General features: G+C 58.7%; 1 protein-coding gene across 1 annotated transcript in view; it reads right to left on the bottom strand.

The window, feature by feature from the left end:
* WFS1 (wolframin ER transmembrane glycoprotein) overlaps nucleotides 1-26,787 on the bottom strand; it is an 80,030-nt gene that overhangs the window by 7,431 nt on the left and 45,812 nt on the right. The window contains exons 8-13 of the mRNA XM_021677666.2: nucleotides 19,110-19,215; nucleotides 16,219-16,433; nucleotides 6,861-6,943; nucleotides 6,133-6,277; nucleotides 4,147-4,317; nucleotides 2,566-2,646 (exon numbers count right to left, since the gene is read on the bottom strand). Coding sequence (XP_021533341.1) covers nucleotides 2,566-2,646; nucleotides 4,147-4,317; nucleotides 6,133-6,277; nucleotides 6,861-6,943; nucleotides 16,219-16,433; nucleotides 19,110-19,215 — 801 coding nt within the window. The remainder of the gene's footprint in view (nucleotides 1-2,565; nucleotides 2,647-4,146; nucleotides 4,318-6,132; nucleotides 6,278-6,860; nucleotides 6,944-16,218; nucleotides 16,434-19,109; nucleotides 19,216-26,787) is intronic.

The following is a 26,787-nucleotide window of genomic DNA, read 5'->3' as shown; positions in this document are numbered from 1 at the left end:
AGCCGAGCAGGCTCGGGAGCCAAGGCCTCTCTGTCCGGGACAGACAGGTGGGCAAGGACGGCCGGCGGGGAGAAGAGAGACGGGACGGCCTTCACCCCGCCTCCTTGCCTTGGTGACATGCTGTCCCTGCCCTGAGCTTCCCTCTGCTCAGCTCTCAAGCCCAGGGTCTGCCTGAGCGGGCCGTGTAGCCACCTTCACCACCAGCGCCTTCCTGCCCCCTCCTTCAGCCCCGGCTTCTCACAGGCTTGCTGACGGTGGCCCTGCAGCCCTGCCAACTACTGACCCCTCCACTCAGCATGCAGACACTGAGGGCCGACCCAGCACTGGGAATACCTGGATCTGGCACCAACCCAGCGTGGGCCCGAGTCTGGGCTCCTGGTCTAGCGGGGTCACACTCAACAAGGCTGACCGCCAGACGAGGCCGGCTGCTCGCCACGGTCATGTCTACATCAGACTGTCCTCCAGGCAGGGAGAGGGGAGCCAGGGAGGCGCGGTGAGTGAATTAACCCAGCGGTCACATCATGTGCGGGCCACCAGCTGTGGGGCCGTCACTCACCAGGTGTCTCTGGGGCCGCCCGTGTGGGGGCTGTGTCCTGGGCACTGGGGACACTGGGACAGAAGCCGACCGCAGAAGAGAGCAACAAGCAGCAGCAAGAGCAAAGGCAACAGTGTCAGGAACGAGGCGAGCACCCCGGGAGAGGGCAGGCTGCGGACCAGGGGCTGTGTGCTAACCTGGGGGGCCGGAAGACGTCCAGGACTGCACCCGGGCCACAGGGCCACCGTGAGATGGGGCAGCCTGGGGCGGGGCCCGCACTGGTGGCAGGTGGACACGCGAGGCTTGAGCTGACACGAGACAGACAGTGGAGAAGACAGGGCCCAGTGGCCTGGCCCGGGCTATGTGTTGGTGTCGTGGGCGGTCTGACACCATGAGACCCGCCCCGAGGCACAGAGTGTGGATACAGCGGGGTCTGAGGACGGGTCACCAGTGACTTGGACAGGGCCATTGCGGTGGACGACGAGGGGGAGGGCCCAGAGAGAAGGGGGAGGGGAGCCAGGATGGTGACTGCAGATGCCCCTCTCCAGCTTTGTTAGAAAGGGGAGCAAAGAAACAGGGTGGTTGCTATGGGAGCAAGGGGTCCAGAGAGTGTCTCATCCTTTTTTTTCTGAGGTGAGGGGAATAAGCACATGTTCATAGGCTGCTGGGAATGTCCTGGTGGGGAGGGGCCAGGAGCCTGGACCTGAGGGGAGGCTGGCCCGGCTGGCTGATGGCCGGAGGGGGGAAACCCCTGGATGGCACTGTCCACACCCACCACGGAGGCCTGGAGAGGCCATGTCTCTGCCCAGCTCTCACCTCGGGTGGGCTTCAGACCCATCCCTCTGAGCCCAGAGCACGGGGTCTCCCCCAGGACCCCAGGACGTTCTAGCAGTTACCAGGTGCACAGGAAAGTTCTGAGCGGTTAAGCATAAGGTGACTAGGGTGGAGAAGGCAGAGCCAAACTCTCTCAGGAGGAATTACCCCTCACTGACTTCTGCCCGGAGGCGCCTCTCACCCCAAACACAGACTCCTGGCACCTCTGTACTTAAAACCCATCTAGAACCTCTGAGTCCTCTGCTGTCCATCAGCCAGGGTCCTACACTGCTTTGCGTCCCCCAAACACAGCAAGAAAGCACATGTGTGCATCCGTGCCTGAGGCCCTGGGAAAGCCAGACTTGGGATTTGATACGTCACCAGAGTTCCAACAACACCTCACGGACGGACTGCTTATTGGCCCGATGGGAAGGGGTGTGTGTGCCCCTCTGTACGATGCCCCCTGTCCTGCTCCAACAGAAGCTCTCAGGACTGGTGGGGCCCTTGGCCCTCTAAATCTGACTGTGCACAAGGGGAAACCAAGCCCCAGAGAGGAAAACCAGGCCTGCCTGAGGTCACAAGGAGTGTGGCAGAGCTGGGGGAGGAGCCGGGCCTCCTGTCAGTGCTGAGCAGCCCCTGGGTCCCTCCTGTCTGGTCTCCTACGGGACGGGGGCCCTGGCCACCAAGACCAAGAGTCTGCCCACACGGCTGGGCAGCTGCACATGGGAGGATTGAGGACCTCTCCTAACTGGATGTCCCAAAGGCACCCACTTCTGCGTGCCCCCCAACCCTGCATTCCTCACCTTCCCACAGCCCATGCTCGGGGCAGCCCCCACACTCCCTGCTGGGCGCCCCCTCACTGGGCCTTTGTGTGTGGTTCTCCCCCCTTGCGCTTCAGGAGCTGCTTCCTCACCTTGCTGACCTGCTCAGGCACTCACGCACCACCCCCGCTCCGTCCTGCACGGACTGTGTTTACTGCCCTCTGTACCGGGTCTCTTTTCCCTCCTACCGTGTGCTCCCGCTGGGCAGGCTCCAGGGCCCACTGCCCAGAACACTGCCAGCCCCAAACAGACTGGACTGAAGACCCATCATGCCTCCAAGACCCTGGGGGCCTCAGGCCTGGAGTCTGCAACAAGGAGTGGACGTGGTGCCCAGGGTGGTGGGCGTAACTGCTCAGCCAAAGGGGTCACAGGTGCAGGACAGGAGGCCATACTCACATTCGCTGCTAACCAAGCGTTCCAGTACACGCCTCTGCTTCTGTAGGGACTTGGGGACCGGGCCTGGCTGTGTCCCTCCATCTGTAGATGACAGAGCAAGGAGAGAATCAAAGCAGGCTGTTCCCATGTGCCCTGCAGCCCTCTAGAAACTGGCCCATGTGCTCCCGGGGTGTCCCCGAGCTCTGGGGACCACAGGGCCTGGGGTCTCCCCACAGCCCTTGATGGGCAGAGTGAGGGCCACCTCTCGGCCCCTGCTGGGCACAGTCATGCCCTCTACCGATGCAGCCTTGGCAACAGACACACAAGTTTCTGGTCAGCATAACTTATCCCCAAATACCTCTGCTGGCATCATCCCTTGGCATGATTTTCCTCTGGAAAAGACTGAGCTCTCTGGGGGCCGGGCCTGGCCGTCTCCCCAGCCCTGCGGCTGGAAGGCGCTCCACACGAGTCTGTTCAGCGGCTGAGCGCTGAGCCCGGACTGAAGTATTCTGCCCTTTTGTCAACATCCACCCCCTGCCGCACCCTCAATCTGGTGAGCATTCAAGTCTTCTGCATGCCAGGCACCAAGGCATGCCTTTGCGGAGTCAGGTCAGGCAAGAGACAGACAACATGAGGGGAGAGGCGCTGTGACCCAGAGAGACCGAGGGCCATGGAAGGGGCTTGGTCGGGGAGGGGGGCAGCAGGTGGGGGCTGAGCTGCAGCACTGCAGGGTCTCTGGGGCCCCACAGGGGTGGCCCTAAGCTCGTCACATCAAGCATGGCTCTCCAGGGTGCTGCCCCTCTGAGACCCAGGCCTCATGGACATCTCTGCTCGCCCCAGCACATAGTCTCCCCAACCCCTGTCCAGAGAGCAGGCTAGTCCCCAGAGGGTCTAGCTGGACAGGAGTCCTGCCCGGAGACCCCAGGAGAAGGGGCAAAGGTGTCTGCCCAGCAGCCTTCTCTACTGCTCTGCTGTGTTGGGAGGGGACCCCAGTCCTGGGGGGCCAGAGAGGGCTGGGTGCAGCCTGGGCAGAAATCACATCTGAACAGCTAGAGGCAGGTGCTCCTCCAGTAACGGAGAGGGAAAAGTCAGGTCAGGCCTGGGGAATGGAGCAGCCACGCCCAGTCAGGGCCGCCCGTTCTTCTGCCCCATCTGTCCTTCCGGCTAGTTGCCTGCTCAGAAGGCTGGGGGAGGGGCTGTGGAGGCCGGTGATGAGGCCTGCCTCAGGGAGGCCGTCCGAGCCACAGTCGGCTCAGTGCCCCCTGGAACCTCGGGGATTCAGGGACCCAGGTCCCTGCCCGCATCTGTTACTCTCCCCCGGCTTCTGTCCCCTCAGGAGGAACAGGACACCCTGAGAATGACAAGATTTGTGGTTCTGCCCATGGACTGCACCAGAGCTCAGGGCAGGTAGGGGACCCCAAGGACAGGATGACACCCCAGGAGGGACCCTCCCTGGGCCTTAGAGGACACCTATGAGGTCCCCACAGCAAGGTCCCTGGGAGCCCCCAGTTAGGCTCCCAGCGTCTCCGCAGGGCTCCCATAGGGAAGCCCCAGAACTCCCACAGAGAAGCCCATGAGCTCCCCATGGGAAGGCTCACGTACCGTGCTCATTGACCTGACCAACGTTCTCGAGCAGCTCTGACATGGCCACCTGCTTCTTCTTCTTGGGGTTGAGCTTCCAGTACATGACCAGGGCAGCCTTGCGCACAGCCCGCTCCAGGTCCGTCTCAGAGGAGAGCTGCTTCACCTCTTGCTCGTTCTCAGAAGTGATGCCTACAAGACAAGAGGCATTACCGGCCTTGTCCCGTCTGCCTGGGGGCCGCTAGTGACGCTCTGAGCCCTGACCAGCCCTGCCTGCAGGGGCTTGGGAGGGGACTCACGCAAGATGCTTTGCAGGCACCCCTGGTCACCAGGGCAGAAACAGACATCCGACCAAAAAGGACATCTGGCTAAAGACCCTGCTGGGACCCACTCTCCAGATTGGAGGTCAGCCTGGTCCTTCAGTGGACCCTCCCTGGAGTGACCCCGAGGACAAGCACATGCCAGGCCTTCCATGCTCCTGGCAGACCTCCCCAGATGACCCCCCCAGCAGGCATGTGCTAGACCTTCTTGTGCTCCTGGCCCACTTCTCTGTCCAATTTCCTCCTCACAAGCACCGTCGGGAGTAGGTACCGCTCCCTCATTTACAGATGGGGAAGCCGAGGCACAGGGGTGTCCTGGCTTGCCCGAGGCCAGGGAGTCGGAGCAGGCAGACCGGCAGGTAACCATGGGAGTCAGAGACAGGTAACCACGGTGACCGGCCTGGGTGCAAGAGCGGGCCTCCCCTGCGTCCACAGCTCTTCACAGGCCCTGCCCCTCCTGAGGCGGCTGGGAAATCTGGTTCCCGCACAGCCAGCCCTTTCCCAGGGAGACAGAGACTCCCCGTGGAGAGAGATGGGCACAGGTTTCACAGGCTGGTCTGCGGCCGCCTTTTTCCCTTCACCCCCAACTGTCAGGGCCATCGGCGGCCCCCCACCAAGAGCAGTAAGACTTGAGATGGGGGACGGGATTTTTTCTCCCTCTAAACATCTTCCAAATTTTCCACCTGAGCGCATGTTTCTTTCAAGATCAGGAAGCACTTGGTGTGAAACAGTGGGAGGTGCGGGGCACGCAGGGATTCCCATGGCCCCCTGCAGTACACGCCCTTGGGCCTGGTCCTGACCGGGCCCCCTCCCTCACTGACTTGCTCCACAATGGGAGGGCAGGCTGGTGAGAAACCCTGGCTGACAGAACCCCTCTGTTCTGTTTTCAAAGGCATCGGTCCAATTTCCAAAAAAAAAGGAAGATTCTATGTAATAAATGTAACTCTTAAAAACATTATGATACAAAACCAGAAGAAAACACACCAAACTAGAGAGCATTTCTCTGGGTTTCAAGGTTATGGGTAATTTGCATCTTTTTACTCTCTATATATTCCAAGTTTTCTATGATAAATATAAGACACTTCTACAATCCAGAGAAAATCATTTAAAAAACCCTTTATGACACACCCTTCCGTTTTTCTCTGAAGTTGAAACTTCCACAAGCACCGCTCATGGCCCCAGGGACGAGCCACATCCCCAGGGCAGGATAATGGAATAAGTGGCCGTGTGTGGCCGGGCTCAGTCTCACTGCCCCCCCACCCCCACCCGCTCGCTTCCTGGCGGCGAATGCACCTGAGCAGTTCTTTACTGGCCTGCGGTCCCCCAGCTGTTCAGCCCAGACTGGATGCAAAGTCAGCCCAGAAAGTTCCATCCTGACCTCAGGCCACTGTCACAGTCTCCTACTGCACCCTGTGAAGCTGACCGCCCGCAGGCTCTACGATCCACTCCTCGGTCAAGATTAGAAGCCAGCAGGGATCTACCGACAGACACCAGCACACACTGAAGAGGGGGACAGCGGCTTTGCTCACTACACATCCCATGTCATGCTCCAGAAACGTCTACATGACAACCCGCCGGCGGAACAGAATTTACACCTGCTGCAGATTTCCTGGCGTCACCTGCTGATTTAGCCAGCAGCGCGTGTCCCTCAGGTGGGATGCCTGTACCGAGCCGCCCGCGGACCCACCTTTCCTGTCCGCCAGGCACCGGCGAAGCAGCTTGACAGCCTCGCGCCGGCCCTGCTTCGCGGCAAGGATCAGCCAGCCCACCGCCGTGCAGCTGTTCAGTTCCTCGTCCACGGTGCCGGCGAGCTGCAGGTAGCGTTTCCCCACCTGCGGCGAGAGGCCCGTCAAGCCCCGCCCCGCGGCAGCACCCCCCTCCCCCCACCTGCTGCGCCAGAGCTCCTGCTCCGCGTCCTGGCCTCGACCTGCTCCCCACAGCCCCGCAGGCTGGGGCTTCCCAACCCTCTCCTGCCCCCCGGGGCTCCTGGCTAGCCCGCCTCCCCACCCCGCTCACCCTGGGCCAGGAAGACGCGGCGGGGGGCGGGAATAGGGGTCCCCTGGGCGTCTACGCCCGGTGGGGCCTGTGGGACCCTCGGGGCCCTGGCTCCTCAGAAGACTGCGGGGAGGGTGTGGCCCCCCCTCCACAGATGACAGGAGGGGGGCCGGGGCACCGAGGGCTGGCAGGAGGCAGGGAAGGCATCCTGGAGGAGGGGGTGCCCAAGATGGGGTATGAGCTGGACATGGAGAGAACACGGGGTCCACAGAGGGCGGTGGGGGGCAAAATGACACAGAGAACATGGGAACACTACAAACGGGAGCCCGGCAGCCCTGCTCCCCATTCACACGGCACCGGCCTCTCCTGGGGCCACTGTGCAGGGGCCGCGGGCTGAGCCTCCCAACATGCGGTCCTCACCTCCGTCTGTGCCTTGGGGTCCCCCGCCTTGGCCTTCTCCAGGACTTCTTCAAAGGGCACCTCCACGTCTCCCTCCATGGGCCCTTTAACACAGGAGAAAAGCAGACAGAATGTTGCGAGGCTGGTCCTTGTTGCCTGTTTGGGAGTAGAGGGGACTACAACGATGGGCTCGGACCCAGGGCAGCTTCATTAAAATCCAGGTCAGATGCAGATAGAATATGCCAGAATGCTGCCTTCCAGTGATGCAGACAGCCCTGGACACGGACAGCAAAACTCCCACTGACGGTGGTCTTCAGTAACAGCTCAGAGCGGCGGGAAGGACAAGGGGGCACAGACCCCAGTCCTACCCTCACCCCTGAGCTCAGGCCTGCTTGAGCTGGGCTCTAGAAAGATCCCGGCACCCCCGTGCCCCAATAAACAAACCAAATCCATGTTTTCCAAGACTGCCATCTATATGCACATGATTTTTGGAGGTCACAATCGGTGCGCGCACGCACACACACACATACACACATGTTTATGACAGTGAATCGTAACCAATTTCCCACATTACTCTGGTGAAATGCACCGTTTCCACGGTTCAGAAACCCAACGGAGAGACATGCTCAGGGTGCTGGGCCTTTACATTATTCCCAATATTCACTAATTTTATAAAATGGTGCCACAAACCACTCTGCGTATACGTTTTCTTTTGGGGTCATTCTCCCAGCGTAGGTTCTTCAGGTGCATTACTAGGCCCAAGGGCCCAAACATCATACGGCTCACGCTATAGTCTCCTTTCTAAAAAGTTATCCTGAGTTACGAAAGCCAACTTTCACAACCTTACCAGCAATAGGCAGCATAACTAACAATTTTAAAAAATAGTTTTTTGCTTTGTTTTATTATTTTTTATACTTTTTACCAGTCTGATTTATACAATGAATACTCAGGGCCTCTACCCCGCTCCACACCCCACCTTGGCAGGTACGACAACACACCTCTAGGCAACCCGTGGGATGGACCACCAGCACTACGGACTCCACTGTAGGTGCTCAGTAGACACTGACAGCCTCTCACTCTCTAGAAGTTTCTGGAAACAAAAATGGTCCCCCGTAGCACCACCCGAGGACCAGCCCTCCTGATGGGTTCATCTAGGCCTTTCCCAGCACCAGCTCTGCCAGGCTCGGAGCTGGCTCTGCGGCCACCAATGCCACCAGCCCGTGTTCCAGGCACCCGAGTCCACAGGACACAGGACTCCGGGAGGAGGCGACAGGGGCCAAGGTGGAGAGGCACGGGGGACTGCAGACAGCTCAGAGTGCGGAGGCTTCTGAAGACCTCACAGCTCAGGTACACACTGCGGCCCTCTTGGGGGATGGCTGGAAAATACCAGGCCACCTCTCCCTGAGATCAGACCGGGCTTCCTCACCGAGTTCCTCAGGGCCCCTGCCCAACGTGGCCTCAGCATGCCCACCCTTCCCTCGTGCCCAGGACCTCGGTGCCTCCTGAGCCAAGGCCACCTCTCCCTTCTGGCCGCTGTCACCCACCCCCTCCCCAGCCCCCTGGCCCCTGGATGCACTCTCTGGCCTAGAACAGGAGAACACAAAGCCCTAGGTTCCAAGCCAGTCCCTTCCACGGGCTCCCAGGGGAGCAGTGTGCGCACGGAGGGAAACCTGGCCTGTGTGTGACTCTGCCTTTAGCATCCAAGTGCTGCGTGACCCACCCAGAGTCATTTTCAACCCAATCGTTAATATCCATCCAACGGGACGGTGAAGGACAAGACACTTTGTATTAAGTGACTGGGCCAGAGTTGGCATTCCCGAAGTGGGGGTTTCTTTTCCCTCCCCACTTCCCACCTCTCGGCTGACCCCAGGGCCTTTGCTGCTCACTGACACTGCACTTCCCACTGCAGTGCCCACCAGGCAACCTCCCACAGGTTCAAAACTTTTCTTGACTAGCTGAATTCACAAGCCCACGTTCTTTCTGTATTTTAATCAGAATATAGAAGATTCAAGCATGTATCTGCTGGCTAAAGATTCTGTCCATGATTAATTTTTCACAGAAGTTATTCATAGCCTGACATTTCAAGAAGTCTCCCCAGTAGACAGAACCTCCTTGAAACACACACCACACCTTCTTCGTGATTCCAGTTTCCACTTGGCACTGACAGAAATATTTCTACAACTACTCAAATGTTGGGCCCATGCTGCAATCAGAGGGCTCTGGCTCTTTTCATGTGAGGAGTCTTCCCACAGGTCAAGGGCTTACTGTTCAGTGTCATAAAGAATACCCCCCAGAGCTGGCTGAGTCAGTGTGGACCGAGGACCATGAAGCACACTGTTCTTTGCATGCACGACCTGCATTCCTGGCTTTTTCTGGTCCTAGCACTTTGATGTTCCTTTTGGGTACCCACCCTTCCCCATCTCGGCCGTCAAGTTCTGGTGGCACTGTCCCTCACCCAGGCTGCGGGGAGGTGGGGGGGTGTGCAGCAGGGGCTCCGTCTCCCTGACCACAGCACTTGGTTTTCAGGGATGGACACAGACCCAAGCCAGGTGGGGTTTGTGTTGAACTGCTGGGAAACCAGCCTCCTCCTTCCGCTAGGTCTCGGCTGATGGACGTCAGCTGGGAGCCCGGGAGGGCCGCCCAGTGAGGAGAGCCCACCTGAGGTGAGGGAAAGCGGAGCTGGGGTTCCTGATCACATCATCTGAGCCCCTGGATCCAGTCCTGTGTGAAACCAGCACACCCTACGCTCTACAGATACCTGGAACTGAGAAATTCCTCTCAACCCGTTTTTTTTTTCTGGCTTATGTCAATGTGCATCGTGTCTCTGTGTCACTTCAACTGGAGGGGTCCTGACTCTAACTCATTTTTGAAAGGCTTCCTGTCATAAAGCAGCAGTAATCAGAGCTGCGTGGCCTTGGGCAGGTCTGCACACCTCTGCCAGAGCCCATGGAGGACCACGTCCACACCCATCCCCATCTTTTCATTGTTTTTCTCCCCAGATCCTGTGCATTAGAAAGATGTGTATGTGCCCTGCTGACTTGGTACATGACCTTCATCTTCTCGGACCTGGCAAGGGGAGCACAGCCCCAGGACGCTGTCTCCTCTCCCCAGCGGGGTCCTTTGCCGTTTTCCCACCGCAATCTGGGACGTGGTGTCTCATAGCTCCCCCAGGCTTCACGGGGACACTCTGTCCAGTGGGTGGGTCTGACCCAACGCACCCCAGCTGCCGGCACAGCGCTGGCCCCCGCAGCTCAATAAGCAGTGCAGGATGGAGGGATGAGGATGGGGGCCACCGGCGGCAGGATGGCGGGCAGGGTCTGCGGCATTCCTGTCTCCCTATATCCTGGCGCAGGGACACAGGACACGCTCCACACGGTGACTGCGCTGCAAGTTCAAGCCCCTGCCCCTGCGGCCGGAGCAGGCGCTCTGCAGAAAGGGAGAAGGTTGGTGAGCAAGCCCCGCGCCCACTCTGGAGCGCATTAGGACCCTGAGCCGTGAGCGGGGAAGCCCGTGCACGAAGCTCTCCCAGACATAGCGGGAGCAGGACAGAAGCTGGCTCCCTTGCTCCCTACTGCTGCTAGCTAGATCTGCTGAGTGCATGCCAGAAGCTCCGGGAAGGGGAGGGCCACCTGAAGCCTGCAGGAGGAGAATGACGCAATACTCCTGTCTTCAGGCGGCTGCTGTCAGCTCCTTCCTCACCGCCCCCCAGCCTCCTAGACTCCCTGGTCCTCTCAGGGCGCCCGCCATGGGGGCTGCAGGGAAGGGCAGGGTGAAAGGCAACCCAGGGTACATCGTGTGTCCTCCTCGTTGTTGTGGCCACCTTGTACCAATGTCCCACACATGGGATGGCTGGGCTGCCCTACACCAACAGGGTGTCCCACACACACGGAGCTGGGGACGCCTTGCACCAGGGGGGTGTCTTGTCAGCCTTTGTGATGCTGACTCTGGTTCTCATGAACAAACAGGGTGAATAATCCTTGCCACCCCATCTCTGCCCAGGGCTGGCTAAGCTGAGGCAGGGTGTCCTGGCCAGGAGGTCCACTCTCCTGACAGCCTCGGGCACGGGTCGTGGATTCAGCTCCTTATCACACACCCAGTAGATGTGTACTGAGTGCTAGCCGCGTGCCAGCCGGGGGCACCAGGAACTAAGGGCACCAAGCTGAATGAGGCAGGACCCCCGCCTTCAAGGCCCATCCAGGGGCTGGGCGAGGACTGTCGCATTTCATCAGTACGGGCTGTGGAGGTGTCAGAAGTCATAGATCCTGATGGGGGGGTGGGCGGTGCTTCCTGGAGGAGGTGACGCCTGAGGCTTGGAACGCAAGTAGATAGTTAAAGGTAACTGATGAAGGCACACGGCCAAGTTTCCAGAGGTCTCAGGAAACCACCACACCCAGGACTCACCCAACCCTGCCACCCCGCCGGCTCACGATAGGGCATCCTATAGCGAGGGGGTCATCACACGGGCACGACCATCAGATGGAGCAGGGCTTGTATCGGGGTCAGGACAAAATATCGTGTGTAGAAAAGTCCCTAGATTGTCATTGGCCAGCACCTTGACCAGAGCACAAAAACCCCAGCTGTTTATCGCTGTGACTTGTCCCAGGACGGCAGGGCCTCAACACTCTGCATCTGCTCACACTCTCACATTGGCATCGGTCCCGACCGACCAGCTCTGCACCCCAGCACCCACCCATGGCTCCAGCCAGAGACCTGGGGGCCAGCCTTGCTTCCTTTGCCCCCTCTCCACCGCCCCTTGGCCACCGCTCTGCCCAGTAGCTGGGGTGGCCTCCTCTTTAATTTGACACAGAGCATGTCATTCCTCTGATTTAGACCCTCTAACGCTCCCCCAAACACCCTTCTTATCATGACCCTTGAGGGCCTGCCTGGCTGACCTCCTGACCCTGCACTCTGACCCCTGCCCAGGGGGCCATCAGTCTTGGAGCCCTTGGGGTCCAGCACACCCCCACACTGTGCAGGTCCTTCTTCATGTAGTCACCCGGGATCCCTCCTGGAGGTCAGGGCCCCACCTGCCTCACCCATTGTCTCTTGCACCTGCTGGGCAGGTCCTCCATCAGCACTGGGGTGAATGCTTCCTGGCAGCTACACCTCTGCCCAAGGGTTCCACCACCCCCGTCTGTGGCCCCGCAGCTGGGAGGCCTCACGGCGCTGGCGGTCCCGTGGCGATTAGCTGGGGCCCACCGCGGGTAGCAGAAAGGGTGTCTGTCGCTCCCCAGGCCCCCACAACATCAGCTGTCCCCTGCACAGTGCCTGCCCTTCAGGATGGTTACTGTTTGCTTCTGGCTCTCCCTGGCCCAGGGCTCCTGGAGGGCAGGCCTGAGCCTCACCAGAGATCACCCTGAGGGCCGGCTGACGAGCCCAGACTCCAGCCCAGCTGGCTCTGCTTCAGTCCTGCGCCGGGCTCCCTGGAGAGGCGGCGCAGAGTACTGGGCACACGCGATGCCCACCTGTGGCCCTCCGATAAGCAGAGAGTCCCAGAGTGTGTTCAAATCTCGACCTCATGGCTCACGGGCTGGGGGCCCTGGGGGCACCCACTTCACCTCTCTCTCTAGGTTTTCCTGTCTGAACATGTTGGAGAAGTGAGCGGGCTAATGCCCGGCATGGAAAGCGTTACTTCCACACTCATGCTCGTTGTGACCTGTGGGTACCTAACCGGGGCTCGTTACACCTCTGTAGACACACAGGTGAGGGAACTAACCGAAACAGGCCCACAGAGCCCTTCCCCGGCAGCCGCTCTCTGGGCTGCACAGGGCCGGCAGGGTGGGGCCCACTGCGTTCGCCTCAGTGACCTGTGAGGGACGCAGAGCAGCACGGCCTGGACATGGGGGCTGGGACCCCACGCCTGCAAGACTGCCAGGGCCTGCTTCTCTCCCTCTTTAGGGGGGCGGATGGCAAACAGAGCCCATGGCTGTTTCCTGACTCCCACCTGAAGCTTCTTGCAGTCTTGCTGCTGCCCTCCGAGGACGGTCTGCACTCAGATTGAAACCAAGTGTGCTTCCAGCCCCGGTTTCTGTGCTCTGCAGCCGTGAGGCATCGTGGCTCAGAGCCCAGGGTCAGGACCCCTCGTCTGCCCAGAGGCCTTGGAAACAGAGCAGAGAACACGGCGGATCTTTCAAGGAGATGCAAAGATCAGAAGTGCCTAAGGACTGGGTGAGTTTCTGGAATAAATCAGGCACTGGCCTGGCGTGAACTTGCACAGGGGAGACTCTAGCCTGCTTCCACCACAGCTCGATCTCCGCTGGGCAGGGCTGGTGTTAACCTGGGAGATTCGGGTCACCTGTGGGCCCGTCACTTGGCAGCTGGGTGCTTGGGCAAGTCTGTGCCTCAGTTTCCTCATCTCTAAGTGGGGTAACAACAGAGCTGCCCTCACAGCTAATCCCCATGAGGGGATCAGATGTGGCCCACGGAAAGCCCCGAGGACAGGGCTGGCCACGTGGTACACACAGATGTGCGCGGCAGATGCTCATCGTGGGTTGGGGGTTTCTGCATGGGCGGCATGGCTGAGCTGGGGGTGGTCATCTTTTTTTTTTTTTTTTTAAAGATTTTATTTATTTATTTGAGAGAGAGAGAATGAGAGAGAGAGAGCACATGAGAGGGGGGAGGGTCAGAGGGAGAAGCAGACTCCCCGCTGAGCAGGGAGCCCGATGCGGGACTCGATCCCGGGACTCCAGGATCATGACCTGAGCCGAAGGCAGTCGCTTAACCAACTGAGCCACCCAGGCGCCCTGGGGGTGGTCATCTTAAGTAGCGGTCTCTCTAGAGGAAGGAAAAAATGACAAAGCCTGGGGGAGCTGGAGAAAGGGGAGGTGAGGTGTGACCAGGTGGCGGCAGGGGCTGGACTTCCTTAAGTCGTCCAGACCACCTAGGGGAACGAAGCCTCCTCTCAACGGCCTGGGACTGAGGAGAGATGGCCCAGCATCCCGCCCATGGTGGGGGAGGGGATAAAGAAAGCACCCCCCCACACACACACACACCACGCACCGTGCACATGGCCAGCCTCCCTTGGGGGAGAGAAGAAATCTGGAGCACACACATAGCAGCTAGACACGCACAGCCCCGAGCTAACATGAAGCCAGTCACCAAAGAGGTTCGTGGGGGGGTGGTTTGTAAAATAGCAGGCACCCCCCAGGGGGTCTGAATAGGATCTCGGGGAAGGAACCAGGGGACCAGGCTGCTTGGTGACATGAAGCACAAGGTACGCATCATCTCTGGGCCCCCACGCCAGGTGCCTGTGGGGACGAAGGGGCCCCGTCTCAGCACAGCACCCCCAGCTCCTGCGTGAACCGGGGCCTGAGGGATGTCCACCGAGGTGCACGGTCCCGGCACTGGTGTGATCTCCACGCAACACCACGTTGCTGGTATGGTCACGCCCACTTTACAGGTGCAGAAACAGGCCCGGTATGGCGTCCTGACACCCTCAAGGACACATGGCTCAAGGGCATGGGCCAAGAGGGGCCTGTCTCTGGCCCTCCCTGGGCCACCTCCGGGCCCTGACAATCAGTAACAGCTTGTGTGTACAGACACGTGCTCCAGGGAGTCCCAGCTGGGAAATGTTCATGGAGAACCAGCGCTGGAGCCAAACTGCAGAAAGCGTTTTATAAACTGTAGGTTTCAACACAGCGAATCACAAAATCCATTCAGCTGTCCACGAGCAGCATTGCTTTTACATAAAAGGAACAGAATGGCCCTGATCAGACTCCGCACGCGCGGTAAGGAGAAGCGGTGTTTGGGAAGTCTCTGTTCCCACTGAGTGCGTGTGAGTGCGTGTGCGGGCGTGCATACACACACGTGTGCGGGCATGCACGTCAGCTGAGGGTGGCACGGTATTTCCTGCTGTGGGTCGAGGCCAGAAGTGTAGGAAGCAGTGGTGCCCTCCGAGCGGGTAGGGTTTCAGCAGGTGGAGCTGGGGAGGGCACATTTTGGGTGGAGCTTCCCGCCTGGCAAAGGGAGGTGGGGAAGCATGGAGGCAGGCCCGGAATACGGGGACCAGTGTTGCTGTGCGGGGAGGTGGGGACCTGGTGCGAGCGGGACGGCACGACCCCATCTGTAATCGGAGCGAACGGTCTACACGGTAGGGCTGGTTCCCTTGAGAGGAAGACACCCAGCGTGCTGGAAAGCGCTGTGGAAAGTACCAGAAAGAGCAGTGCGGGGTACCAGTGACATTTCCCACGAACATCAGAGCCAGAGGCCTGGGGCTCCTCCCCCCCACGGCAGCCCCTAGAGCATGAAGAAACTCTCAGACAAGGCTGGGGCTCCGGCCCAGGGACCAGTCCTGACCCCAGCTCCCTCCTGGCGTATCTCCATCATAGGCCAGAGCCACGACCATTATCACCCTGAGCCCTCCTCCCTCCCCCCTCTCGACCCTCACCTGGGAGGCCTGGGGCTCTCACGGCCCCACCTCTACCCTGGGCGAGGCCGCCTCTTCCTGCCAGCCCTCGCCCCTGCCAGGCCCTCTCCTCCCATCCTAACCCTTGCTCGGCATCTCCTCTTCCCACAGAGCAGGCTTCCCACCACCCCAGCCCTGGGTCCAGGGCCACTTCGGTGCTCCCCAGGCCCTATGCTTCCCTCTGCTCCCCACCACACTGGACTGCTGGGGGTCGGGGGCAGACCTGACTCACCTGTGAAACCCGTGGCCACTCAGGGCCATGCTCATGAGCAGGAGGTGGACGGAGGATGGACAAAGCCCTAGCGCCCCTGCCCCAGGGTCAGCGAGGTGGCCGGCCCCATGACCCACCGTCCTGTCCCACTCAGGTCCTCACACCAGCTCACCTCTGCCCCTGGGAGGTGCCTCCGGGGAAGGCCTGGGGGAGCAGAAACCTGAGGAGGCCCCAGAGTGGCGGGGGGTGGGGGTGGGGCGGGCAGCCTGGGGATGGAGGACAATGGTCCACAGCGCACTGGGGACCCAGGCCTAGGGGCATTCCACGGTGGCAGCCGGATCCTGAGGGGAGTGGCCAAGGACCAAGTAGAGCTGCCGACCAAATGGCCCTGATGGGCAGGGGACCACGTGGGCTCCCCGAGCGCTGTGCGGGACTAGGGTGGAGGGTAGTCTTCCTCTCACTGCTCTCATACTCCAGCGCCTGGTGCAGAACTGCCTGGTCCAGAACCAGCCCAGAGTGTGCACAGATCGGCACTGGAGCCATCAGGTCATAAATAAAATAGGGAAATGTGACCTCTGCTACCCTCCAAGTGCCTGCATCAGGACCAAAGCCCACTGTGCAGGAGACAGCCGAAGAGGCCTGGCCCGCAGGAGGAACTGGGCAGGGCTCCTGGGCTGCGTGCCAGGACTCACTGCTCGCCCGGCTTCCACGCAACAGCCCCGGCGTGCGTTCAGGACAGCCAGCTTCCAGCCCCAGCCCCTTACCTGTTTGATCTGCTCTTTCTCGGCTCCGAGCACTCGGGGCCTGGGCCACAGCTGGGGCAGCTGTGTCTCCCACATCTGGTCCAGGAGCTCGGGGCGCCTCACTCTTGTCCTGTTCCATTGAGGCAGTGGCATTGAGCCTTGAGCGGGCCTGGGGCTGCAGGGGTGGTGGAGGCTGTGGGCCAGAGGGGCAGGCAGGGGGGGCACCGGAGTCCATCCTGCTGGCGAGAAAAACCGAGGGTCAACACAGAAGGGCGGCCAGGCCCAGCCTGCTCTGGCCTCGAGTGTTGGGCAGAGAGGGGACAGAAAAGAGAAATGGGGTGGGGAGCCACCTCATGTTCTATGTGGGATCTCATTCAACCTCACAATAGCCCCTGAAGACCATGCCCATTTTACAGATGAGGAAACTGAGGGAAGAAGTTCACTCAAGGCCTCTGGCTCAAGGGGTCCCACAGCAGGCATGAGCTCGGGCCCTACATCGTGAGGCCTGGAGTCCCTGCTTCACTGGATACGAGCCATCTGACCTCAGTGTCCGCATCTGAGTGGCAGGGATGGTGCAAAGCTGTGAGGGTCCAATGAGATAATCCACATGGAGCACTGAGCATGGTGCCTGGCTCGGGGGGCTGCAGGGTGGCCTCCACATCGTATGTCTACCCCCAATCCATGAAGGTGACCCTACTTGCAGATGTAATTAAGGATCTTGAAATGAGATCATCCTGGATTAGGGTGGGCCCTGACCAACAACCAGTGTCCTGAGAAGAAGAGGAAGGAAACACAGAGAGAAGAATGCCATGTGACGGAGCCAGGGACAGGAAATGTGGCTGCAAGCCAAGGGCCACCAGGGATCATAAGCCTTCAGCAGAAGCCAGGAGAGAGGTGGGGAAGGATGGCCTCTCAGAGCCCCCCCAAGGAACCAATCACAGAGCAAGAGTTAAATAAATGTTAGCAGGTAAGTGGAAGGGAGGAGGGGAGGGGTGGGGGGACCAGGAAGCGGGGAGGCAAACAGCCCATTGAGCCAGGATTTAGGCAGATGTGCCCGACTGCAAAGCCCTCCATGCGAGGCCTAAACCGCTGGGCTAAGATGCCACCAGATACGAATACGCACTAAAAAAGCAGAGCGAGATGCCTAAGAACAGGGAACGAACTGGAACAGACTAGGCAGCGTGGTGGTTCTACAGCCCTCTCATGACAGGCGAAGGGGCTCAGTCAGTCAATAAAAGGGACCTCATGTGCTGATTAGCAAAACGGCAGGAACCACCACTGACACAATTGAGGGCAACAAGTCACCGAGCCTGGAGCTGAAAGCCCTGGGAGGTGCCCCAGCCCCAGGATCCCCAACCCGGGGACTCAGGATGGACTTCAGGGGACACAGTCCCCTGAAACTGCTGGGATGACGTGTGCACTGGGTGGGGGACCCGGTGGCTTTTCCTCAGACTCCGAAAAGATGCCGTGACCCTCCACAGACTCAAGGCCACGCCCACCCTCTTCACTGCACTGAGGAAAGTGAGTGCGGAGCAGGGAGAGGCTGCCAGTGTGGAAATCTGGCCCCACGCCCCCAGCTTTGCGGTCCTGAGCAGGCCACGCGCCTCTGCTTCCTCCACTGTAAACGGGACAATCCTCTCAAGTGAGGGCCCCTTGGGGACCAGATGTGACTACAGGCTGCACACGGGGGCCAGGCATCCCCAAACGCCCAGCGCCAAGCACCAGGCCTGCCAGGGTAGGGGCCCCCTGGATGTTTCTGGAGACAAATGTCACAGGAAGAGTTGGGGCGGCCCCAGGTGCCACAAGCCTGTTCCCCGGGGGGCTACACAACCATGCCTGCCCTGTCCCTGCCACAGTGGGTCCTGAAGACGGGATCTGTGTCCATCACTCCCAGGAAGGAGGCACTCCTTGCCCCCAGCTCTGCGGTCCTGAGCAGGCCATGCCCCTTGAAACAGTTATTTTGACTGCCGTGCGACATGCGTAATACTTAGCCCAGAGGCCAGCCACAACCTGTGGTTGGTTTCCTGCAGTTCCTACCAGAATGTGTTTTCCAACGGAATATGTCCTTGTGGAGCACCTGGGAGAACTAGCTTGGGTTTATTTGGTTGGTTGGAGGTCGGATGGCTCGTGCCCGGTGAGGCAGGGACTCCAGGCCTCAAGACGTAGGGCCCAAGCTCATGCCTGCTATGGGACCCCTTGAGCCAGAGGCCTTGAGTGAATTTCTTCCCTCAGTTTCCTCATCTGTAAAATGGGCATGGTCTTCGGGGGCTATTGTGAGGTTGAATGAGATCCCACATAGAACATGAGGTGGCTCCTCACAGATTTCAATCTGGTCATTCCTCCGTCTGAAGGACTCAGTCCTTATTTTAAAACATCCCCCAGAGGCAAGACCAGAGCACGGCCGAGCCACATAAATCTGCTTGGAAATCAACGCACTGCTTCATGCTGTTTCCAAACTGTAGGCTTCAGGGAGCCCAACAAGGAGGCGACTTCTGTGAAACTCGCCATTTAGCCACAAGTGTAGACCAGAGTGAGCACGTAGCCAGCCACGGGCGGGGGAGACCCACGGTGACGCGGCACACGGAACCCAGTCACACAGGTCACCCCCTGACCCAAGACAGCAAACACGTCAGTTCTTTAGACCACATGGGGCCACATCCTGCCAAGCCACCTCTCGTGGCCTGCTGCCCCCAGAATCAAGGGCCACCTCCTTGGAACAGCAGAGCGCAGCTGGCCTTGACGAGAGCCAACTTGCGTCGGGAATAGCAGCAGGAACGGACGTGTGTCTGGGCGCGCTCTGCTCTCCGCGCTTGCCGTGCACGGTCTCGGGGTGCCGCACACAGTGCTGTAAGCCAGGTCCTGCCACTAGCCGGTGTGACAGACGGACAGGTGGCTTAGCCTTCAACCCTCACCCCATTTCACAGATGAGGAAACACAGGTCCAGAAAGGTAGGACCCGTGCTCGAGGCCACACAGCTCACGGTGTTGGAGCTGGAATTCAAATCCACCAAGCCTGTTTCTGAAAAAGGGGCCTCTCACAATCCGACCCCGACCACGCCTGCCCTGTGCTCTGGCAGAGAGAGAGCCCTCTTCCTCCAGTGCAGGGCCCAATGTGCCTCGTTCCCGGGAGCGTCCCCGATGCCTCTGCTGAGTCGTGTCTCAGGTAGTATCCCCCTCTACCAGGAGACCCCAGGCCAGGAGGGACACAATTTTACTACCACGAGACATGGGGAGTGAGTCTCAGTTTTACCCGGGACCTGCAGCTACTTAATCTCACTGTGTCTCAGTTTCCTCATCTGTAAAATGGGAATACCACCTCCCATGTAGGGGTGCCATGGGGATTAAGGGTGTGAAAGAAGAGAAAGTAATCTGCAAACTATGAAATATTAAAACGAACAATCAACCAACCAACCAACCAACCAACCAAATAAACCCAAGCTAGTTCTCCCAGGTGCTCCACAAGGACGTATTCCATTGGAAAACACATTCTGGTAGGAACTGCAGGGACCCAACCACAGGTTGTGGCTGGCCTCTGGGCTAAGTATTACGCATGTCGCACGGCAGTCAAAATAACTGTTTCAAATAAAATCTCTGCTTAGTAAGAATGGATGAATAAAAGAAAATTAATTTTCGGATTCTCTAAGAGTTGGTCAAGCCCTTTGGGGAGCAAAGGGCTTATTATTTTATTTTATTTTATTTTTTTAAAGATTTTATTTATTTATTTGACAAAGAGAGAGATAGCGAGAGCAGGAACACAGCAGGGAGAGTGGGAGAGCGAGAAGCAGGCTTCCTGCTGATGTGGGACTCGATGTGGGACTCGATCCAGGGACTCCAGGATCATGACCTGGGCCGAGGGCAGTCGCTTAACCAACTGAGCCACCCAGGCGCCCAGGGCTTATTATTTTAAAGCAAACGAGACAATTCACTGCCAGGGTTGGGTCACAGGGAGGATCCCAGACCATCTCCTGGTGGAAGGACCCACACAGGGTCTGGCCTTTCCAGCTGTAACACGTTCTCTTTCCTGGGGTTCTGGGAGCCTGCATCTCATTCCCCTGGAGCACCTGCAGCCTTGCCTGGCACGCATTGGTGGCCTAATGTGCAAGGCACACCGGGACAGTCTGCCCTCAGGGAAGCAACAAGCTTATAGGACCTTGCTGTGTGACTTTAAGCAATTCCCTCCCCCCAGACCCCAGCATCCTGATGGCAAAACAGGAGCGTCTTCATCCAGCTTGGCCCCAGCTCCAAGACTCCTCCAACCTGCCTGCTGGTGGGGCGGCCAACCCCACTGCCCCCTGATGGCCAGGGCGGTAGCCTGGAAACCTGTCATTGTGTAAGATCCAAAAAAACAAAATGGCTGGCATTCTTTCCACGTGAGTCCCAAGGCATATTTTTATCCCATCAAAACACAAAATACCAGCACCAAGGAGCTTGGCTGAGGAGCTGCCACCCCTAAGGAGGGCTGCAGGGACCATGCATCTATGGAGACATGGAGCAGAATGACCCCATGTGGCCTTCTGCCCCAAACGCTCTAATCTGTGTGCAGGCTGGCCCCCGCTCTGGTCCCCCGGGGGGGCAGCCCCACCTCTGAAACAAGCCCCCATGGGAAGCCTTAAAGTTGTTCAAGTGCCCTCTGACCAGAGCCGCCACACTACCATCCCAGCCCCGGGGAATAAGCAGGGGTGCCCACAGGTGTCACACACAAGGGGGTCTGACACCAGCAAACTTGCCAGCACCATGCAGAGATGGCAGTTAGGAACATTACAGCCCCTCAGCACGGTGCTCCCCTACAAAGATGTTAACCATGACCCCGTATACAAATAAATGTTTAAAGTCGAGGAAAATGTTGGTGTAACACTGTTAAACAGGATTTAAAGCAGCATAAGAATTATCCTGTCTCTTTAGAATGAAAACGAAATCTACCTGCAGAAAAAGATGAAAGAAAATGTCCCCTGAACTGTTAATACTGGCTCTCTCTGGGTGGAGGGATTATGAGTGGTTTTATTTTATTCTTTTTCTAAATGTATTTCCCTGATTTTCTATAAAAAATGTGTAAGGTGTTTGAAATGAAAACAAAACATATTTTAAAACCCGCCTGTGACTGAGCCCTAAGGGAAAGGGCCCAGGGGTTCTCAGGGTCTGAGAAGGCTGCTCCAGCATGGCCCAAGGCAAAGGGCTACTCCTCAAGACAAGGGCACAAAGCCCTTGGAGGCTCCCAGATACTTATTTTTGCTCCAGAGTATTAAGGGCCAAACCAAGGAACATTCCGATTCCACTCAATGTGCCAAGTCCATAGAAACAAAGTGGGAGGCAAGTTGGGAATGCCCAAATCCTTGATCAAGGACAGCCACGAGTGTCTGCCCAATGCCGAGCCCACACAGCACACCAGGCACCTGCTCTGAGCCCAGCCCCGGCGGGTCAGCAGACATGGACTGGGGGCTGATCCTTCGCTGGGCACTGTGCTGGGCCTCCCGGCCCCAGACAGCACTCCCATAGGGCTGGCCTTCGAGCAGCTCATGCCCAGTGGGAAGGATGACACCTAAACAGACAACTACAAAGATGGAGCAGCATTTGGGGTGCAAGCACCCAACGGGGGGTCTCACTCAGCTTTGGAAGGCAGGGTAGGGATTGTGGAAGAGAGCCCTTGGCTCAGCCTTTAAGACAAGCAGGTGTGAGCCAGGTGAGGGTGGAAGGAAAGAGGAATGGAGGAGTGTGGGCATTCCAACAGGGGACTGCCCAGGAGAAAAGACAGCAGAGGGAGAGTGACCAGCTATGTGGCCAGGAAGGTGTGGATGGCTGGGAAGTGACCGCTGGGGATGGGACACAGGAATGAGAGAAGAGGCTGTGTGGGCAGCTAGGGCAGGTCCCAAGGGCCTGAAGGACTCCAAGCTTTGGAGGCAGGGCTGAGCCTAGGGCCAGGAGGAGTTCGGAAGGACAGTGCTGAGCAGGGAAGTGATAGTTAAAGAACCACTGGGGCTGTGTGGGGACAGGATGGAGAGCCCAGGAAAGGGGCTGGGTGACCATCCAGGGAAAGGTAAGGAGGCCTGGTCCAGGGCCAGCATCTGACAGCAGCTCTGGGGCCAGAAGAGACAGGAGTATCACCAACTGAATGTGAGGGGTGGGGAGCAGAGGGTGGCTTGGTTTGTGGCTGGGGGCCACAGCAGTGGTGCCACTTTCTGGGGTGGGGACGTGGGAGAGGGCAAGAGCCATATAAAGCATAAAGCTCCCTGCCTGTTATGATTCTTCTTATCACCATCATAGACCAGGGCTTGATCTCTGTCCCAGAGCTCAGGCACTTCTGGGGGCCGGGACTGAGCTGGGTCTCCTCTTTGACCAGCCCCCAAGGCCTGTCCAGCCCTGGCGTAGGAGGGGCTGGGGAGGCGTGAGCAGGGAGCCCTCCACATAGTCTTCCATCCTGGCAAAGAAGGTGTGATGTGGTCTCCCAGCAACCTTCCCTGTTTTCAAAGGTCCATCTGCTTGGGGGTTGGGGGGTGCAGGGGGTGCAGCAAAGGAGTGGTTATGTAAGGGAACCTTCCTCTAAATCTCTGGTCAGACACCATGGGGCTCCCGTGAGAATCACAGCCCCTTAGAGACACAGGGGCCAGGACGGGACCATGGAAAGCGTGGCCTCTGGGTTTCCGTTGATATGGCTCCCTCACTAGGGCTGCAGTGAGAACAGGCGACCAGCATGGAGGGTACCCAGGGCACTCTGCAAGTGACAGATCCCAGCAGAAGGGAAAGCCCTTTATAAACAGGCCAAATGCCAGGGGTCACTGTCCAAGGTGAGGAGAGGCAGGACTGGGCTTGCTTGAGGAGAGTGCAGATCAGGGTGCAAGTCTTCCCCCAGGCTCTTTGTGGTCCTGGGCAGGTCACCAATCCCCAGTAAGCCTCAGCTCCATAATGTGTCTACTGGGGCTATAATTCCCACTCCTATAAGCCGGGTGGGGGAGGGGAGTGTAAATATTGTACAAACGTTAGCTCCTTAGAATTTCTTAACATCAACTACAAAAACTGTTGGGAGGGTATGGTTTCATCACATCCCTAAGGGCTGGGCGAGATTCCTCAGAAAGTTTCCATCTGTCACAACAGAAATTAATGGTACGGAGGGCCGGCGGCCAAAGGCCGGCTTCACCCCAGCAGGGGCCGGGAGGGACTGCCACTGCCCCTGCCTGCCCCCCTTACCGAGGAGGAGCCCCAGGGGGAGAGTGAGCGCCGCACTGATTCTAAGTGGGCTCTGGGGGGGTTCAGCCTGACCCAGGGGCTGCCCCCTCCGGCGGGCCCGGTCCCCAGTGCGGGCTGGACCCCGGTCGCCCCCGCCGCCCCAACCGCGTCCCCGTGGGCACTGAGGGCCGCCCTGGGTCCCGCCGACGGCCGCGGGGGAAGGGCCATGACTGGGCACCTCGGGACCGGCGCTGCGGGGTGCGGGGAGGGGCGCCTCCGGCCACCCTCTGGCCACCCGCGGGTCCCCGGGGGCCACGGGTGCTGGCCTCTCGGTGCTCGCAGCGCGCGGGGTCCTGCGACTCCCGAGGGGGCGCGCACCCCCCCCAGGAAGTCTCAACCCAGGCCTGGGCGGGGGTCGCCCTGGGCGTCGCGCTGCGGGACCCCAGCCCCCCACTTTCTGGGGAACTTGTTGGGGGGGCGCTGGGAGCAGCCGCGCAGATGGAGAAACTGAGGCCCAAGGCGGGCGGCGCCTCCCGGGTCTCTTTCCAGTCCCCCGCGCGGCCGTCCCCCTCCCCGAAGTACTCACCCGCCCGCAAGTGGGCCGCACGCGACTCCGCGACGCCTTCGGACCTCAGGGCCTGTCGCAAAGTTGCTCGCGAGGAGCCGGACGCCCAGAGGCGGGAGCTAAGCAGCCGGGCCGAGCTAGAGACGCGAGCTGCTGCGGGAGCCGGCGAGCGGGGCCCACCACGGAGGGGCAGGGCTGGGGGCGGGGCCGCAGGCCGCGCTCCACTCCCGACGCGGCTCGCAAGACGCGGCGCCGGCTCGGCCCGCTGTGCGGCCGGCACGCCTGCCAATCACCGCGCGCCTCCGCCAATCACGGGGCGCCTCGCCTGGCCGCCGCAGACTGCCCCCTGGTGCCGCGGGGCCGGAGGGCGCCGGGAGGGCGGGTCCGAACCGCCCAGAGCGAAAGTTTCTGAGCCGAGTCGGCCCCGGCCCGGCCCACCGCGTCGTGGCCCGGCCCCCGCCCCCGCCCCCGCCCCGCCGGGCCACGCCCACAAGGCATTCCATCGCAGAGGGAGGCCCCTTGCCTCTCTGTCAACAGGTGGTTGGACCTTTGGACAAGACGAGGGCCACCTTTCACCCACCACTCTGGCCCCAAGGTCCCCAACTTCAGATTCATAATCGTTGCTATTGCAGTATTAACTAACAATTGAGTGCCTGCTATGCGCCAGACCCCTAAATTCCAGCCCTGCCAGAGACAGAGAGGGCTCTCCTGATACAGTGATAGACAAATATGGCCCATTTAAATGTGTACAAGTAACCAAGTGCAGCTTTAAATGCACGAAATTAAATGCAATGTCGCACGCTTTTCACGAGGTAATTATGGGATTCGTTTAAGAAAAGATATCAGCCCTGATGCAAGGCTCAGGCAGTTTGGAAACGCTCTTCTTTCAATCTCACCTCTGTGTCTGAGGAGGTGCAGCTTGGAGATGAGGGGAAGGGTCTATCCTTAAGTCAGGGCCTTGGGAATGTGAGGTCGTGGCCCGTGACCCCCCCCCGGGCTGTGTCTGCTCTGTGTCTGGTCCTCCTAGCCAACCTGGGATGCCTGTCCTGGTCATCATGACAGAACCTGGCTCAGAGTGGCTGCCAGAGATATGTTACCAACATGTGGGGAGCAAAGATCCCAGATGGTTTTGGAGATGGATTCTATATACTGAACACACAGCCCTGGGGACTTTCATCAAAGCTGTGTGATTCACACCAATCACCTCATCTGATTCTTCAGCTGCGCCCCCTCCCCCGGGGCTACCCCGTCTCATCTAAGGCTGTGAGGCTCACAGGGGAAGGAAGGAAATGGGCACAGAGCAGCACCTGCTTGGCCCCAGGTTCAGTTTTGGGGGGCTTTCATACATTGAGGTTTTCACTGCACCCCTAATGAGTGCATGGGGCTTGTTTTAACAATGAGAAAATTGAAGTTCAGACATGGGTAGTTATTTGCCCAATGCCACACAGAAATCTTTCACCTCTTATAATGTTTTTATTACAGAAAATTTGGAGAATTACAAAAGGTAGAAAGAAGAAAAAATCATTCAAAGACTATTACTGTTCATGAGTTGGGATCTATGCATATTGAAGAAGGGGTTTCCAAAGGTCCCCGTTTTCACACTGCAAGTGTGTGCACATACCTTTTTAATTAGGGCCAAGTCCTAGAAACAGAAGCACTGATCCTGGTAGGCTCTTTCAGGTCTCTAGATACATTTTTACAAAACAGATTTCTCAATATTGTTTCCAGTTCACATCTGAGGGGTACACACTGGCATGGGGAACTACCTTTTTAACCCTTTTCCTACTACAGTAAATGAAAAATGGCCTTCGTAACCTGCATTTCCATGCTAACTAATGAGGCTAAACTTTTCATGTTTCTTGATTTTGTTTTTTTTTTTAAGATTTTATTTATTTATTTGAAAGAGAGCATGAATTGGGGCAAGGGGGAGAGGGAGAAGCAGACTCCCCATTGAACAGGGAACCTGACCCTGGGCTTGATCCCAGGACCCCAGGATCATGACCTGAGCCAAAGGCAGATGCTTAACCGACTGAGCCACCCAGGCACCCCTCATGTTTCTTAATTTGAAAAGCACCTACTTTCTGATTCATCTATTGGGCTTCTTAGGTTCTTTGAAAACCGATGAGATGAGTTCTTCTATTTCCAGCCTACCTTCTTTACCACCTGTCCTCCCCATCAGCTGGCAGGACGGGGGCAGACCTGAAAGGCCTGTGCAGCCCACCCTTGGGGCCAGCAGCCATCCTCGCACCTGGGAGGCTGGGAGCAGACAAGCCTCCTCCAGGGACATGGGAGCACCTTGCCAACGCTGTCTTCCTTGTCTACAAGAACATAAATGACTCGTCATTCACCCCCTTGCTGGTTGGCCACCACCCAGGAGACCACCATAGCCTGGTCCTTACGGGCCTGACACACGATCACAGAGAAGCCAAGACACTCCCCTTCAAGGGGACTCAATAAGCAGAGGACGAGGATGGGTTGAGCAGCCAGGGCCCAGCCTGGAGGCACTCCATGGAGCGAAAGACCTTGAAAATCATTGGCAGATTCAGAAGGAGAACCATCAGGGCGAAGAAAATGAGCCAACAGGAAGATAACATGGAGCAAATGCCTTTCAGGGTGGAGGAAAAACACGTGAAAATCCTCTGGGAGAAAACGAGAGGCTGCGGGCAGTTCCAGGAGGGAGAGCACCCACCTCTCAGGAGCACCAGAAGGAGTTGGTGGGCAGACAGCAGTGAAAGAAACAAGGAAATTTCCAGAGGAAAATGTCTTGGGCTGAAGCTCTGCGGTGAAGGCTCCAAGGTCCAGAATGGGAGACCATAGCTAGCAGAGTTCCAGAAAGAACTAGTCCCAGGTGAAGGCAGGAGAACCAGC

This window comes from Neomonachus schauinslandi, chromosome 2 (genome assembly GCF_002201575.2).
Source record: "Neomonachus schauinslandi chromosome 2, ASM220157v2, whole genome shotgun sequence".
Classification (NCBI taxonomy): Eukaryota; Metazoa; Chordata; class Mammalia; order Carnivora; family Phocidae; genus Neomonachus; species Neomonachus schauinslandi.
The sequence above is the reverse complement of the archived record's forward strand: the minus strand, read 5'-3'. Positions and strand labels throughout refer to the sequence as shown.